Source organism: Anomaloglossus baeobatrachus, chromosome 2 (genome assembly GCF_048569485.1).
Source record: "Anomaloglossus baeobatrachus isolate aAnoBae1 chromosome 2, aAnoBae1.hap1, whole genome shotgun sequence".
Taxonomy (NCBI): Eukaryota; Metazoa; Chordata; class Amphibia; order Anura; family Aromobatidae; genus Anomaloglossus; species Anomaloglossus baeobatrachus.
In genome coordinates, this window is record NC_134354.1 from 623,910,280 (window position 1) to 623,928,498 (window position 18,219).

General features: G+C 45.6%; 1 protein-coding gene across 1 annotated transcript in view; it reads left to right on the forward strand.

Annotated features, from left to right (window-relative positions):
• TNFSF11 (TNF superfamily member 11) overlaps positions 1 to 18,219 on the forward strand; it is a 63,913-nt gene that overhangs the window by 36,050 nt on the left and 9,644 nt on the right. Inside the window, exons 2-4 of the mRNA XM_075336865.1 lie at positions 10,184 to 10,258; positions 16,859 to 16,901; positions 16,982 to 17,068. Coding sequence (XP_075192980.1) covers positions 10,184 to 10,258; positions 16,859 to 16,901; positions 16,982 to 17,068 — 205 coding nt within the window. The remainder of the gene's footprint in view (positions 1 to 10,183; positions 10,259 to 16,858; positions 16,902 to 16,981; positions 17,069 to 18,219) is intronic.

The following is an 18,219-nucleotide window of genomic DNA, read 5'->3' on the forward strand; positions in this document are numbered from 1 at the left end:
CCTTTTAAAGACCTTTAAAATAATGTTTCCTTTGCCTATAATTATATATAGCTTAAATACTTGGCCTCTGTTTTACTAAACCTTGGTCTAATATGTTTTCCAGTACGGTATATAATAATTTATTACTTCATTGATTTAGCAGGGGTATCTGACAATATCTCTCAATTGAAGCAAAGGGTTCATAGCAATATGGCAAGTCACAAGAAATGGATTTCATTTTGCACGGTTTGCCTTCTTTAGGTTACATTCCCACGATGAGCATTTGGTGTTCTTCTTGTTGTAGATTTTCTGCACTAAGTTAATTAGCTTAGTTGCGTTTTTTAACGCTGTGGTTTTTGTATTTTAGGAATGTCATTTTAAATTAAACTGCTTTGTTTTTCATACGTCCTGCTATTTGGTTTTGATAAAACTTTATTGATGTCATTTGTATATTACATATGTTTTTAGTGCATTTCCACAGCATAAACGCACTAAAATCGCATATGCGTTTTTCTGCTCGTGGATTTTCTACATCTAATACAAGTCTGTGATAAAATCTGTGAATAAACCTCGGCGTACCCACAAGAGAAATTATTCCAGGTTTAAAAAACGCATCTCAGATCAGCTTGCTTATGTTGCGTAAAAGAAAATGCAGAGTGGGCGCAAGATTTCTATAAATCCAATCTACTTTGCTGGATCTGTAAGACGTTACATTTTTTGCAAAGCAAAATATATGTAGTATCAAAAACTCATTGTATGAACTTAAACATAGCCTCTGTGTTGCACTGTCAATTGTTGGCTGCAGAATGAGTTAAAGGTAACCTGTCACCAGGATTTTCTTTTATAAACTGCGGCCACCACCAGTGAGCCCTTATATGTAGCATTCTAGAATACTGTATATAAGAGCCCAGACCTCGCTGTATAACATAAAAAACACCTTAACACCTTCACGACCATGGACGGAAAGATCCGTCCTTGTGCCCTGGACCTTAGCGACCAAGGACGGATCTTTCCGTCATGGCGGAATCGCAGCACCGGAGCCTCCGGTGACTGCGATCGGTTAACATAAACCGCAGATTCGGGGAGGAGGGGACCTGTACCTGACCTCAGGAGGGGTGGTGCCTCCTCCCCGGACCTACGGAGGCTGTGATTGGCTGACGAACGCCGCTCAACCAATCACAGCCACTGTAATGTTCCAGCCACTTAAAGTGACTGAAACATTGAAATCCAGCCCTGGCCAGTGCAGCTATAGCACTGGCCATTGGCTGGACCTTGGTGACCTCACTGGAGCACCTCACTCACGCCAGCACAGTGAGTGTACACAGTGCAATGGCAGGGCGACAAGCTCCGGTCCCATGCTGTTATGAGACCGGAGCATGGGACCCGGAAGTTGCCGCGCTGCCATTGCACTGTATGAAACCGGCCTCCCGATCCGCCGCCGCCGCTGCCCTCCGCCGCAATCTGCCACCCTCATCCCCACCCCTCGTATCTGCTGCCCGCACCCTCACCCCCACACCTCCCGATCCGCCGCTGCCCTCCGCCGTGATCTGCCACCCGCACCCTCACCCCCACACCTCCCGATCCGCCGCCGCTGCCCTCCGCCGCGATCTGCCACCCGCACCCTCACCCCCACACCTCCCGATCCGCCGCCGCTGTCGTCCGCCGTGATCTGCCACCCGCACCCTGACCCCCACACCTCCCGATCCGCCGCCGCTGCCCTCCGCCGCGATCTGCCACCCACACCCTCACCCCCGCACCTCCCGATCCGCTGCCCTCCGCCGCGATCTGCCACCCGCACCCCCACCCCTCGTATCTGCTGCCCGCACACTCACCCCCACATCTCCCGATCCGCCGCCGCCCTCCGCCGCGATCTGCCACCCGCACCCTCACCCCCACACCTCCCGATCCGCCGCCGCTGCCCTCCGCCGCGATCTGCCACCCGCACCCTCACCCCCACACCTCCCGATCCGCTGCCCTCCGCCGCGATCTGCCACCCGCACCCCCACCCCTCGTATCTGCTGCCCGCACACTCACCCCCACACCTCCCGATCCGCCGCCACCCTCCGCCGCGATCTGCCACCCGCACCCCCACCCCTCGTATCTGCTGCCCGCACACTCACCCCCACACCTCCCGATCCGCCGCTGCCCTCCGCCGCGATCTGCCACCCGCACCCCCACCCCTCATATCTGCTGCCCGCACACTCACCCCCACACCTCCCGATCCGCCGCTGCCCTCCGCCGCGATCTGCCACCCGCACCCTCACCCCCACACCTCCCGATGCGCCGCCGCTGCCCTCCGCCGCGATCTGCCACCCGCACCCTCACCCCCACACCTCCCGATCCGCTGCCCTCCGCCGCGATCTGCCACCTGCACCCCCACCCCTCGTATCTGCTGCCCGCACACTTACCCCCACACCTCCCGATCCGCCGCTGCCCTCCGCCGCGATCTGCCACCCGCACCCCCACCCCTCGTATCTGCTGCCCGCACCCTCACCCCCACACCTCCCGATCCGCCGCCGCCGCCCTCCATCTGCCACAGTGCCACCGGTCCCCCCCGATCTGCTGCCCGGCCCCTTTCCCTCGTGATCGGCTGCTCGTCCCCTCACCGCCGTGATGTGCGTTCCCTCCCCTGTCACCGCCGTGATGTGCGCTCCCTCCCCTGTCACCGCCGTGATGTGCGCTCCCTCCCCTGTCACCGCCGTGATGTGCACTCCCTCCCCTGTCACCGCCGTGATGTGCGCTCCCTCCCCTGTCACCGCCGTGATGTGCGCTCCCTCCCCTGTCACCGCCGTGATGTGCGCTCCCTCCCCTGTCACCGCCGTGATGTGCGCTCCCTCCCCTGTCACCGCCGTGATGTGCGCTCCCTCCCCTGTCACCGCCGTGATGAGCGCTCCCTCCCCTGTCACCGCCGTGATGTGCGCTCCCTCACCTGTCACCGCCGTAATCTGCGCTCCCTCACCTGTCACCGCCGTGATCTGCGCTCCCTCACCTGTCACCGCCGTGATCTGCACTCCCTCCCCTGTCACCGCCGTGATGTGCGCTCCCTCCCCTGTCACCGCCGTGATGAGCGCTCCCTCCCCTGTCACCGCCGTGATGTGCGCTCCCTCACCTGTCACCGCCGTAATCTGCGCTCCCTCACCTGTCACCGCCGTGATCTGCGCTCCCTCACCTGTCACCGCCGTGATCTGCACTCCCTCACCTGTCACCCCGTGATCTGTGCTCCCTCACCTGTCACCCCCGTGATCTGCTGTCCGCTCTCCCTCACCTCTCACCCCCGTGATCTGTGCGTTGCTCACCTGTCTCCTCCGTGATCTGTGCTGCGCTCCCTCCCCCACCTCTCACCCTCCCCGATCTGCTGCCTCCTTCATCTCCTGTGATCCAGCTGCCTAGATCCATCCTGTAGAGATCCCCTTCCCACCCATCAACCCCATCCCCCCCTCTTCCCCCCCCATCCTCTGCCGCTCCTGCATCCACTGCGCCCTCTCCCATCCACCCCCACCCTATCCCAGCCGCCGTCTCACAATCACAGATGCTCCCTTTATATGCCGCTGCCCCCCCATCTGCTGCCGCCCCATCTGCCGCCCACCCCCCCCCACCCCATCTGCCGCTGTTTTTTTTTTATATGCCATGGGGGTCTAGTTTCCAAAATGGGGTCACATGTGGGGGAGCTCTACTGTTTCGGCACCTCAGGGGGTCTCCAAACAGCATGGAATATGCTAATTATCCCAGACAATTTTGCGTTTGAAACGTCAAATGACGCTCCTTGCCTTCCGAGCCCTGCTGTGCGCCCAAACATTTTATTTCCACCACATATGAGGTGTCTGTGTACTCAGGAGAAATTGCACAATACATTTTATGGTGCAATTTTTCCTGATACCCTTGTGAAAAAAAAAGCTACCTGGTTGAAGTAACAATTTTGTGGTAAAAAAATGTTTCTTTATTTTCACAGCTCAACTCTATTAACTTTTGTGAAGCCCCCAGAGGCTCAAAGTGCTCAATAAACATCTAGATAAATTCCATGAGGGGTCTAGTTTCCAAAATGGGGTCACATGTGGGGGAGCTCCACTGTTTCGGCACCTCAGGGGCTCTCCAAACGCAACATGGTGCGGCTAACGATTCCAGCTAATTTTCTGTTCAAAAAAGTCAAATGGCGCTCCTTCCCTTCCGAGTCCAAACAGTGGTTTTTCGCCACATATGAGGTATCTGCGTGTTCAGTAGAAATTGCCCAACAAATTTTGGGGGTTCATTTTATCCTGCTACCCTTGTGAATATGAAATATTTGAGGCTAAATTAACATTTTTGTTGCAAAAAGTAAAATGTTCATTTTTTCCTTCCACATTGCTTTACTTACTGTGAAGCACCTGAAGGGTTAATAACCTTCTTGAATGTGGTTTTGAGTAGCCTGAGGGGTGCCGTTTTTGGAATGGTGTCACTTTTGGGTGTTCTGTGTCATGTAGACCTTTCAAAATTGCTTCAAATGTGATGTGGTCCCTAAAAAAAGTGGCTTTGTAAATTTTGTTGTAAAAATGAGAAATTGCTCATAAACTTTGAACCCCTATAACTTCCTTAAATTTTTATTTTTTTCCCAAAATTGTTCTGATGTAAAGTAGACATGTGGGAAATGTTATTTATTAATTATTTTGTGTCATATGTCTCGTTGGTTTTAGAGCATAAAAATTCAAAGTTTGAAAATTAAAAAATTTTCAAAATTTTCGCGAAATTTCCGTTTTTTTCACAAAGAAACGCAAAAAATATCGGCCTAAATTTACCACTAACATGAAGCCCAATATGTCACGAAAAAACAATCTCAGAATCACCGGGATCCGCTGAAGCGTTCCAGAGTTATAACCTCATAAAGTGACACTGGTCAGAATTGCAAAAAATGGCCTGGTCTTTAGGGTCAAAATAGGCTTGGGGCTGAAGGGGTTAATTACACCTGCGGGGGCGGTCAGGTCCAATGGGCATAGCTGCTCTCCGGCGCCTCATCTCTTCCGTCCACCTTCTCAGCTCCGTGTGGATGATGTTTCCTACGTCATCCACACAAAGGCCTCGATGGCACTCCTGTGCATGCGCAGTTTCATCTGCCATGTTGAGGGCACAGCAAAGTACCGTAATGCACTTGCGCGAAGAAAGGTGAAAGACCGCCCGGTCTTGCACACTACAATACTTTGATCTGCCCTCAGCAGGGCAGATAAAAGTGCGCTTGTGCAGGAGCGCCATTTAGGCCTCTGTGTAGATGACGCAAGGTGCATCATCCACACAGTACTGAGAAAGAGGACAAAAGAGAGAAGGCGCCCATTGGACCTGACCACCCCCTAGGGGAGTATAATAAAGCTCTTTTTTATGTTATACAGAGCAGCCTGGGCTCTTATATACAGTATTCTAGAATGCTGTATATAAGGGCTTACTGGAGCTGGCTGCAGTTCTTAAGGGATAATTCCAATGACAGGTTCCGTTTAACTGATCATCCAGCAATGAGCTTGTTTTGATGGCAGTGCTTATAACTATAAGGGCTAAAACACACGGCGAGTAAAACAGGTCGAGTGGAATGTGATAGAAAATCATATTCCACTCGGACTCATGTTACTCTATGGGGCTGTTCCCATCTGCAATTTTTTTTTTTTCCTCAATCCTTATCGGACCGAGAAAACAATCATAGTATGCTGCGGATGTAATCTGATCCACTTGCACCCATACAAGTCTATGGGTGCGAGTGAAACATCGCACTGAACTCGGATGACACCGGAATGCAGTGCGATAATCGCAACAACTGATAAATGGAGGAGAGAAGATGGGGAGATTAATCCCTCCCTCTCCTCCGCAGCTGTGATCCAATTGCAGGATCGGATCACAGTATAATGACACTCGGCTCATGCTCGCTGCAGAGCTTGAGCTGACAGTCATTACCATATTGCTTCCGATGCTCTCGCATCGCATGCCACGCTCGTGTGACCCCAGCTTTATCTTTGCTCTTCTGAGCTCCAGCAGATTTATGACTAGTTAAGCACAGACGATGAGACTGACTGATCCTCATTCTACAGCCAGTAATAGGGAAGGTAACAGGTACCCTATAGAAAGCAAACTGTTAAAAAATGTTTAATGAAATTCAATTGCAAAAATGATTTTTAGCCAAAAATTAATGATGAATTTAAAGAGGACTTGTAAGGATTTGTTGCTCTTATTTTCTTGCGACTGCTCCTCTGAGTATTCTATTGGTTTTGTTTTTTAAATCCTCCAGTAAGATAATCTGTTGGCATGTCCTTAGGTTGCCCTGTATTATTATCCTGCGAGCCTTGCCAATAAAAAGTAGCACCAAATAAAAAGGCACTTATCTCTGGAACCGTACGGCAGATTTAAAAAGAAAACAAAAATTGGATATTTAGTAGAGTAGCCGGAATATAATAAGAGCTAAAACTGGCCACTTATAAACTGTGACAGGTCCTCTCCTCTGTAAGTTAAGCTGGGTTTACACACTGCAACATCGCAAAGGACATCGCTGTAACGTCACCGGTTTTGTGACGTAACAGCGACCTCCCTAAGTCTCTGCTAAGTCGCTGGTGAGCTGTCAAACAGGCAAACCTGGCCAACAACTCAACAGCGATCCGGACCTGCAGAGCGACCTAGCTGGTTGTTGGGGACGTTGATAAGCAGCCTTTTGAAAGGGAAGTTGCTAACAAAGTCGCTGCAAAGTCTTTCACACGCTGAAACTTTCTAGCGATGCATGCTGCACAGCTGGAAACAAAGGACCTAGGAATGGTCCTGAACGATTTGTAACGATTACAATTTCACAGCAGGGGCCGGGTCGCTGATAGGTTTCACACACTGCAACATCGCAAACAACATCGCTATTGCGTCACAAAACCGGTGACGTTACAGCGATGTCGTTTGAGATGTTGCAGTGTGTAAACCCAGCTTAAGACAAATTGCAAACAAAGCCGTCCATATCCTTTAAATCTTTCTCAGTCCCCTACAGAATTACAATCTCACTGCTGGACAACTCTTTTATGGGTTTCGGCATAGAACATTTATTTTTATTGTTCTACGAAAAACATGAAAAGATAATTTGGGTTTTTCTACTGTAAATTAGACGCTACTGATGTTTAGCATTGTAATTTCAGAAGAATTCATATAGGGGTCAAATCAGATCACTGAACTGTGGTAAAGGCAAACCCGGGTAATTACAAGTGAGGGTTTTACAGGGGGATTATGGAATGTGAGAATCTAACCTCAAGTGATCTCTACTGTAAACACTACATAAATGTCCATACTTAGCCTGGAATCATTGCCATTATCATGGTGCGACCAAGCGGGTACCACACTTATTTATATTTTCTTGATAGTGAAGTCTGTGTGATTTAGTAAGATGTTTTATTGCTCTTAGCAAGGCCTCATTCAAATATACGTGTTTTTCACATACGCAAAAACATGGTACTTGTGTCATCAGTGTTTTGGATCTGTGTGTCATCAGTGATTTTCAAGTATGAATAAATAACAAAGCTTCTCCTATCATTTGCAATGTTAAACATGGACAGCACACCGATGACACATAGATACATCCATGTGATTTGCGTATTTTACATGGACCCGTAGACCTATATTGGCACTTCCCGTAGACCTGTATTGGCACTTTTCACCCAAGCTGTCCCTGTGATCCACATAAAAAAATACGGACACGTGAACAGCCTCATAGACGTGAAAAACAACAATAGAACATCTACATGCAACACGGACTGAATGAAGCCTTAGGGTACGCTCACACTGGGGTATAAAATACGGAGGAGTGTGATGCGAGAAAATCTCACATCGCACTTTGACGACTGTTATTCAATGAGGCAGAGCAGATCTTCACTTTTTTTCTCATGCCGAAACAGTATGAGAAAAAATCGTAGCCTTCTGCATTTGGCAGCGTTTATCGCATACAAGTCCATAGGTACGTGTGACACATCAGATTGCACTCAAATGTCATCCGAGTACAGTCCGATATTCTTTCTCTCGCTCTTTTGTCAAGGTGACCCAATGCACATTGCATATGTAGTATCCAACACCTGTTGTTCCACACGACTATGGCATCTTATATATTTTCTTATGAACGTTCAACAGACATATTGCTTATACTATTTAAATTTGTACTCTTTTTAGTTTATTGCTATATCACCATAAAGGCAGTGCGGTCACTATGACCCCATTGTACTGTTTGTGTAATAAGGCAATATTTTTTTTTTTATTTTTGTATTAGGAGATAAATATGGCCTATTGTTGTTCCTTTTGCAATTCAATTGGAGGGACAAGAGGCAGGTGTTTGTTGTGCCCAAGTGTGAAGGACCACAAAGTTCGAACATACTGCAAAGAATGTAAGAACTTTATCTGTGAGGACCACAGCAACTTGACTAATATGAAAATTGTATATTTCTACTACTCCACTCATGACGATGATTGATGTAAACTTCAATTCTTCATGTCTATTAAAACACCCAAACATTAAAAAAGGTCAAAGGATGACTGTGATGTGGTGTATTACATTATTTTAATAAATCCATTACAAAATACATGCATAGAAATACTAAATTTGTTGGTGGTTAGGCCATATCTGCCCTGGTGCAGAGTTCAAGCCTGCCCCTCCCCCCATATGTTGTCAGATGTATGGGCCATTGCCATTGCAGCATTCTAAATCCTATAAAGACATTCAAGTTGCCCCCTCCTCCTTTATTGTATATTAATGTTACCCACCCTGTACTAATGTCCGCCATTCTGGGCCACTTCCTGGTAAATATGTCTTCCATCCTGGCATATGTTCATATCATGGACCCATCCTGGTATACGACCCCCCCATCATAACTGTATCTTGTAATGTATGGTGCCATCCTGGTATATATGTCTATCATGACCCTAAGCTGATATATATATATATAACCCCATCATGATATATGTCCCCATCATGTCCCCAGCCTAGTGCATGACCCCCACCATGCGTATATCCTAGTATATATGTCGCCATCATGGCCCATCCTGTTGTATGACCCCGATCGTGGATATAACCTGGTATATATGGCCCCATTGAGGTATGTATGTCCCCATCATGGCCCATCCTGGTATATATGGCCCCATCCTGGTATATATGGCCCCACCCTGGTATATATGTCCCCATCCTGGCATATATGGCTCCATCATGTCCCCATCCTGGTATATAGCCCGTTCCTGATATATGTCCCAAGCATGTCCCCATCCTGATATATTGCACCCATCTTGGCAAATAGCCTCCTCATCCTGGTATATAGCCCCCCATCATGGTATATAGACCCCCATCATGGTATATAGCCCCCGTCATGGTATATAGCCCCCATCCTGGTATATAGCCCCCATCATGGTATATAGCCCCTTTATCCTGGTAATAGCCCTTCATCCTGGTATATAACCCCCCACCACACCGCACACAGTAAAAAAAAATAAACAATTGTACTCATCTACCATACGCTCCCCCAACATCCTCCTGTGATGCTGGCATGGTGGCAACTGGCCAAGTGTGTAAACGGCACAGTGCATGATGTCATTGTCATGCACGGCCACTTGCAGCACGGGAAGCTGAAAAGATATTCTCTGCTCCCCATGCCCTGGAATTGTGTGCTTTGCTACCAATGAATATTCATGGACTTAATTGGCGTCCGACACATCGCAGTGCAGGGACCCGATTGGTCTCTCTGCTCTATGTATTTCAGCTGGATTTGTGCCCTCAGACACACATCCCTCTGAATCAGGGGCTGGGGCGGCCAGGCCTCCTGCAACCCTGGGCTCAGTCGCAGTCGCTATCTCTGCGACCACGGTCGTTACACCCCTAATGGTACCACTAGTGATATTTTTTTTTCTTGGTACCAGTCAAGGGTTAAAGCATATGAAGAAACATGCAAAAGCACAAAAGAGCAGATCTTTTGCTTCCATTCTAAAAATCGGAATCCACACTGACCCCATAATAATAAATGGGGGTTGTCTCTGCTTTAATTTGCTTAACTTATGCAAAGGGCACATTTATTTGCCTGTTCGTAAAGAACACAAAATTGAAATTTCTGAACAAAGCCTTATTTTGAGCAATAAAACATCTTTCAATCTGCCTACATGCTGCCAAACTTTTTATTTTTTAACTGTGTAAGATATAGCACATTAGTGCGCAACGTGTTGCTAAATTTTAATATCAAATCTTTTGTTTCAAAAGGTGGAGCCATTCGCTAAAGCAGACGGAAATGTATGTGAAGGAACACAGCTGGCAATTAATAGAGCGGTAGAAAAGGTATCTGCGCTGAAATAAATGTTGAATGAATCTTGAAGATGCCACTTCCTCTAGAAGAGTTTACAATTACTGTCTTCCGACACTCATTATCTGTCTGTCACATTCAATGATTTTGCTGTTAAAATAAATTTACCGGAAATATCTTCAAATACGAAGTAATAAAATCCCCATTGCATTGTGATTGAAAGATACTGATGGTTTACTGGTTCCCACCCCATATAGAGCAGGCTGAGCCCCTGAGTCCATTCAATGCAACCACACCGAATATGTGAAGTACATGTGAAAAATGCAAACATCACTGAAAAATTAAAAGCAGGTATTAAAGGGTTTTTCCTATGAACAAAGTTAATTTTAATCAATAGATCTTGGAATAATAATAAGTTCCACAAGTGGATGTTAAAAAAAAATGTCCCTGTGCTGCGATAATCTTGTATATGAGCCCCTGCTGTGTACTGTGTAATGACCATGTGACCGTTCAGGAGTATGGTCTGATTATACCACATAAAGAAAAAGATTCCAGCGCAGAGAGGACCGAACTAACAAGACTTATCATATAAAATTTCTCTTTTATTTTTTCATTAAAATCATTTGCCAAATGGTCAGACGGCTGAAAAACAGACATCCATGAAAAAGGGGGGGTGGTAGGGAGAAAAAACTGACGCGTTTTGGCCTATGCCTTAATCATGGCAAATGATTTTAATGGAAAAATAAAAGAGAAATTTTATATGACAAGTCTTGTTAGTTCGGTCCTCTCTGCACTGGAATATTTTTCTTTGTTGGACTTTCTGCCTTGTCTAGGCCTCCGAGCGGTAGATCTAAAACCGGACTCTATACTCAGAAGGTCAGTTGACACAAGTTTCTTTGCATTTGTGATTATACCACATCTCCTGGGCCGAGGAGAACACAAAACAGAGTATACAGACAGCACAGCACAGCATCACAGTTGATTTTTTTTGTGAGGTAAAACATTTCACTGCCTATTTTTTAATAATGTTTTACCTCAAAAAAATAATTATTTGTGATCCCGTGCTGTGATGTCTGTATAGTTTTTTACTTCCTCCCTTGCCCAGAAGATGTGGTATGATCAGTCCATTTTCCTGTACGGTCAGACACAGCTACAACACAGAGTACACAGCAGGTACACAGTTAAGGGTACTTTACACGCTGCGACATCGCTAGCGATGTCGAGCGCGATACACCCGCCCCCATCGTACATTTGGTGATCTCTGCCGCAGCAAACATTATCGGTACGGCAGCGTGACACGCACATACCTTGTTAGTGACGTCGCTGTGACCGGCAAACAATCCCTCCCTCAAGGGGGAGATGCATTCGGCGTCACAGCGATGTCACCGCGACGTCACTAAGCGGCCGGCCAATAGAAGCGGAGGGGCGGAGATGAGCAGGACGTAACATCCCGCCCACCTCCTTCCTTCCGCATTGCCGGTGGAGGCAGGTAAGGAGATGTTCGTCTTTCCTGCGGTGTCACACATAGCGATGTGTGATGCCGCAGGACCGACGAACAACATCCTACCGGCAGCAGCAACGATATTAAGGAAATGAGCGATGTGTCAACGAGCAACGATTTTTCTCGTTTTTGTGCTCGTTGATCGTCGCTCATTTGTGTTGCATGCTGAGATGTCGGTAACGGCGCTGGATGTGCGTCACTAACGACGTGACCATGACGATATCTCGTTACTGATATTGCAGCGTGTAAAGCACCCTTTACAGTATAAGATTATCTCAGCACAGGGACATTTTATTTAAACACATCCAATTGTGGAAGTTATTATTATTCCAAGATCTATTGATTAAAATTAACTTTGTTCATGTGAACAAAAGAGTATTGGTATTTAAAAAAACACTTCCAAAATTGCTGGTGTTTTTACAAACCGGTACATTATAAATGGAAAAAATAAATGCTGCAAAAACTGTGCGTGAAGAAATCACTAACCCAGTCATCAACAGAACTAAGCCAACTTAAATTTTATATAGAGAAGTATTGGCTACATATATTGTAGGATGCACAGATATTCATAGTTACGTAGACTAAGCAAGCGTTATGGACAGTGTAGTTCAGTGATAATATTACTAATATGCTGGGGATTTAAAATTCTTCTTTCAATTAAGTAGGTATAATATGTAACATATGTCTTGAGTAGAGGAGTGCCAGTAAACAAAGCTATAGCAATTTTATTACAGACCCACTGATATACCTGGAATGATTCTTGTTCAGTTACCTTGAAATGCACTTTTTTAGTAATTTAATAGTATTTTCTGCAAAGCAGTTCTTAAAGGGTTTGTCCAAACTTCTGGTGCAAGACTGTATGTCACTGTATGTGTCTGCAGACTTGCGAATCCCCCCAGCACACAGTGTGCACACTGTTAGGGTATGTGCGCACGTTGCTTTTTACCTGCTTTTTACCTGCTTTTTTTGCTGCTTTTTCTTCTGCGCTGTTTAATGCCAAAATGGATGTGTTCTTCTATTCAAGCAAAGTCTATGGGAATTTGGGTTTCTTGTTCACACTATGTTGTTCAAAATGCTGCCTTTTTGAGGCAGAACTTTGGTCAAAAACTCAGCTTTTCAAAGAAGCAACATGTCAATTGTTTTTGCCATTTGGGTTTTGCACTGCAAAGCTGAGTTTTTGACCAAAGTTCTGCCACAAAAAGGCAGCATTTTGAACAACATAGTGTGAACAAGAAACCCAAATTCCCATAGACTTTGCTTGAATAGAAGAACACATCCATTTTGGCATTAAACAGCGCAGAAGAAAAAGCAGCAAAAAAGCAGGTAAAAAGCAGGTAAAAAGCAACGTGCGCACATACCCTTAGGATTCTCCGGTGCTGCCACCAGGAGTGGGTGGTGACCACAAGTATGTGATTTGCATACTTTCTGACACATTCGCACCAGATTCGAATATCAGGCATCAATTAACTTGTATTGAGCAAGACCACACATGTCTAGTCTGTACGTGACTGCATGTATGCAGATAGCATACTTTCAGTCTTGTTCGAAGGCTCCTGGCACTAGAGAATCATGGCACAGCACACACTGCATGCTGTGAGGGATCACAAGTCTGCAGTCACATAGAACTTGGGCAAATCCTTTAAGACTAAAGGGGGATTTACACGCCGCTATCTCGCTAGCGAGATCGCAAGTGATCGTACCCGCCCCTGTCGGTTGTGCGACACTGGCAAATCGCTGCCCGTGGCGCACAACCTCGCTTAACTCCATCACACGCACTTACCTGCCCTGCGACGTCGCTCTGGCCGGTGAACCGCCTCCTTTCTAAGGGGGCGGTTCGTGCGGCGTCACAGCGACTTCACACGGCAGGCGTCCAATAGAAGCGGAGGGGCGGAGATGAGCGGGACGTAACATCCCGCCCACCTCCTTCCTTCCGCATTGCCGGTGGAGGCAGGTAAGAGATGTTAGTCGCTCCTGCGGTGTCACACACAGCGATGTGTGGTGCCGCAGGAACGAGGAACAACATCGCTAATAAGCAGAAAACGATTTTTTGTTTCAGGACGACCTCTTCGCGGCAAACGATTTTGACCGCTTTTGCGATTGTTTAAGGTCGCTCATAAGTGTCACATACTTCGATATCCTTAATGACGCCGGATGTGCGTCACAAACACCGTGACCCCGACGATAATTCATTAACGATATCGTAGCGTGTAAAGCCTGCTTTACAATTTAACTGGGTATTTTGGCAGCACATGTATGTCATATTTTTATTATTAATATTATCAGTTTTGTATTAGAAATATTATAATATTTTATAAAGTCATGGCCAAAAGTGTTGGGACCCTTGAAATTATTCCAGAGAAGGAAGTATTTTTACAAGAAAATTATCTCAATGACATATGTTTTGTTATACACCTGTTTATTTACTTTAGGTGCATTGGAACAACACAGAAAAAAAAGGAAAATTGGACATAATTTTCCATAAAATTTTACAAATAAGACAGGCAAAATTCTTGGCACCCTCAAATTAATACTTGGGTTTACACCCTTTGTATTATATAACTGCAATCAATTGCTTCCCATAACCATCAATAACTTCTTACCCATCTCCACTGGAATTTTGGACTCTTCTTTTACAAACTGCTCCAGGTCTCTCATATTTGGAGGGTGCCTTCTCCCAGCAGCAATTTTAAGATCTCTCCACAGATGTTGAATGGAATTTAAATCCAAAGTCATTGCTGGCCACTTCATAACTATCCAGCACTTTGTTTCTATTCATTTCTGGGAACTTCTTGAAATATGTTTGGGGTCATGGTCCTACTGGAAGACCCATGACTTAGGACATAAACCCAGATTTCAGACACTGGGCACTACATTGCAACTTAAAATCCTTTGGTAATCTTCAGAATTCATGGTGTCTTACACACAGTCAAGACACCCACTGCCAGAGGCAGCAAAACAATCCCAAAACATCTTTGAACCTCCACCGTATTTGACTGTAGGTATTGTGCTCTTTTCTTTGTAAGCCTCATTCAGTTTTCAGTAAACAGTAGAATGATGTGCTTTAACAAAAAGCTCTATCTTTGTCTCATCTATCCACAAGATGCTTTCCCAGAAGGATTTTGGCTTACATACATTTTTGCAAGCTGCAGTCTAGTTTTTCTATGTATCTGTGTCAGCAGTGGGTTCCTCCTGCCATAGCTTTTAATTTCAGTCAAATGTCCAAGAATAGTTTGTGCTGACAGTGATGCACCCTGAGATTGCATGACAGCTTGAATTTCTTTGGAACTAGATTGGGGCTGCTTATCCACCATCCAGACTATCCTGCATTGCAACCTTTCATCAGTTTTTCTTTGCCGTCAACGTCCATGGAGATTAGCTACAATGCCATGAGTTGAAAAACCTATTGATTATATTGCGTACCATGGTCAAAGGAACATCAAGTCCTCTGGAAATGGACTTTGTAACCTTAAGATTGCTGATATTTTTCAACAATTTTGGTACTTAAGTCTTCAGACAGTTCTCTTCACTTTCTGTTCTCCATGCTTAGTGTGGCACACAGACAAATTCTCCCCTTTTTATGTGTTTTCAGGTGTGACTTCCATGTTGGCACAACTGTTACTTGCCATAAGTGAATTTGAACGAGCATCACATACTTGAAACAAAGTTGTTTATCCACAATTTTTGAAAGGTGCCCATTTTGTCCTGCCCATTTTTGTGGTTTTATGTAAAATTATGCCCAATGTACCTTTTTTTTTATTTGTTCCAATACACAAAAAGAAAATAAACATGTGTATGAGAAAAATATGTAATTGTAATAATTTTCTGGGAGAAATATTTCATTGTCTGGAATTTCAAGGGTGCCAACACTTTTGGTCATGACTGTATTTATATTATTTCAAGAAAGTAGTCATCAAACAAATGGATAAACAATTGTACTTAAAGGGAACCTGTCAGGTCCAATATGTACCCAGAACCACGAGCAGTTCTGGGTGCATATTGCTAATCCCTGCCTAACTGTCCCTGTATATACTATCGTAGATAAAGAGATCTTTAGAAAAGTATTTCTAAGGATCTTTTATCGTGTGCTAATGAGCGAGGGGTGATAATTCCCCTGTCTAGTCGGGTCCATTAGCATGTTAGTACACCCATGTGGGTGTGCTAACATGCTAATGAATGCACAGCGTCAGAGGATAAATCTCACTGACCTCTCGCTGCCACCGCGTCCAACGCTGGATTTCGGCTCAATGCGCATAACCCTGGAGTATCGGTCATGCGCACTACTTCAGATTGAAGCTAGGACGCGTACACCCGGCTTCATAGTGCACATTACCCAAACTCCGGGGTCATACGCACTGAGCTGAAATCCAGCGGCGGAGAGGTGAGTGAGGTCATTCTCTGACGCTGCGCATTCATTAGCATGTTGGCATGCCCACAGGGGAGTACTAACATGCTCATCGAGCTGACTGGCCGGGGAACTAACGCCCAGGGGAGTAGTCCCCTCGCTCATTAGCATGCGGTAAAAGATCTTTAGAATACTTTTCTAAAGATCCCTTTATCTATGCTAGTGTATACAGGGACAGTTAGGCAGGGATTAGCAATATGTGCCCAGAACTGCTCGCAGGTCTGGGTGCATATTGGACCTAACAGGTTCCCTTTAATCTCCTTTTGTTCAATGCTGGCTTCCTGTTATTGCTCTTATCTCTGGGTTTAAGCTGCAGCAGTGACGCCATGACTTCAGCGGACACAACCGCTGCAGCCAATCACTGAGCTTACCTACTCGTGAGGTCTTAATCACTCTTGAGCTGATTGGCTGCAGCAGTGATGTGTACAGTAGTCATGACCTCACTTCTGAATACAAAAAATAGAGATTGAAGCTGGCGCTGGACCAGAAGGAGGTGAATATTATCTGTATTATTATTTTTAACAATTATCTAATTGTTTGGGGACCATTTTCTTGAAAGGGGTAAAAAACCTTTTAATGTTCCTCTAATATGACATATTTGTGCATTAAACAGATTTAGACACGGAGTTTCCTAACCTTTTCATACTTTATGACTGCGGAAGGAAGCTCTCACTACCTGATAATTATAGCTATTCTCCTCCTTATTTATGTTTTGTGTTTTGACATTTCCAGGCAGTACAAGGGCTGTCACAAAAGCAGTTTCATATAGGAAATGGTAAGTTGCGGTTTAGTTACATTTAACATTGTACATTGCTGTAAAAGTTTTACATCACTTAATTTCTATTTCATTTTTAGAAATAATGCCGGATCCAGTGTTGTCAAGGATCCATAACCACGAGACGTGGCCAGCTGCACATCTCACATTAGGTAACAGCACTTCAGGTAAGTTGGAATACTGCACAGTGCCTGGCTATATAATATGGAGCTAATTGTGCAAAAATCTTGTTTTTATTCAATAGAATCTGTTGAAAGGTTTTTGCTTCCCCATCTGAGAGCAGCACGATGTAAGGACAGAGACCCTGATTACAGCGATCTGCCACTTTCTGGTTTGCTTTCTGCAAATCATTGTTTTATCTGCCGCAGATCTAGTAGTTCTCTGAATACTGATGTCACGGTCATCTCCCTGTTTTTGGAGACTAGTGACAGCTTCCGGACTGCAGCCTCTCATCTCCATCTGGTTATCTACATTTAAAGTTGGTTTTGTTTCCTTTTGTGCCTAAACAGGTAATGTCAGTTTTACTGCTGGCAGCTTCTCCATCAGTCTCTAGCTGAGTGCTTCAGCTGCAGTAGCTTTGTAGTCACCCCCTTCTTGTTTAAATAGAGGTGTTAACGAGGAATCCCTGCTGAGAATACAAACTCATTTGTATACTGTCCCCCTTGGTGGAAGGAGCTGTGTTGGAGCATTCTAAGAAGCTGACCTTTATCCTTTTGTGTTGCGGTATGTCCTCTGCTTGTTTTCCTTCCCTTGTGTTTCCATATTGTAGTGGTGAGTCTAATGAACTCGTCGGCCTACACACTAGGCAGGGTGAGTTTAGGGCCATCTGAGGGCCCAAGGTATCCTCCTCGCTGTCAGGTTGAAAGAACCTGTATAGGGGTGCTAGGGAGCTCAGGAGTCAGCTTGAGGTTAGTTCAAGAGGTGCCCTCTCACCCCTCTCCCTAGTGGCAGGGACCTCCGTTGTATTGTGTTCCCTCCCAGTTTGTGGTGTTGTTTTAGTTGTTTAGTCGTTGTACGTCAGACTTTCGTCAGTCTGAATGCACTCGCCATGCCTGTAGCATGACAACTGAGCTCTGTATAACCCTATCCACACCACTGTTTGACAGCTTTCTGTGTATACTATGCATGGGCAGAAAGCTGCTATTTGTTGGTGGAGGAATTGGGCTATTCAGAGATCAGATGAATATAAAGGACTACAGGGCAGCAGATTTATTAGTCCTCCAATGTTAATCTCCTGCTGATAAAATTAGACCATAAAAACTACAGCAAGCAGCCCAGTAAGTGACATATCGGTGGAATCAGGGTCTCTGCTCCTACA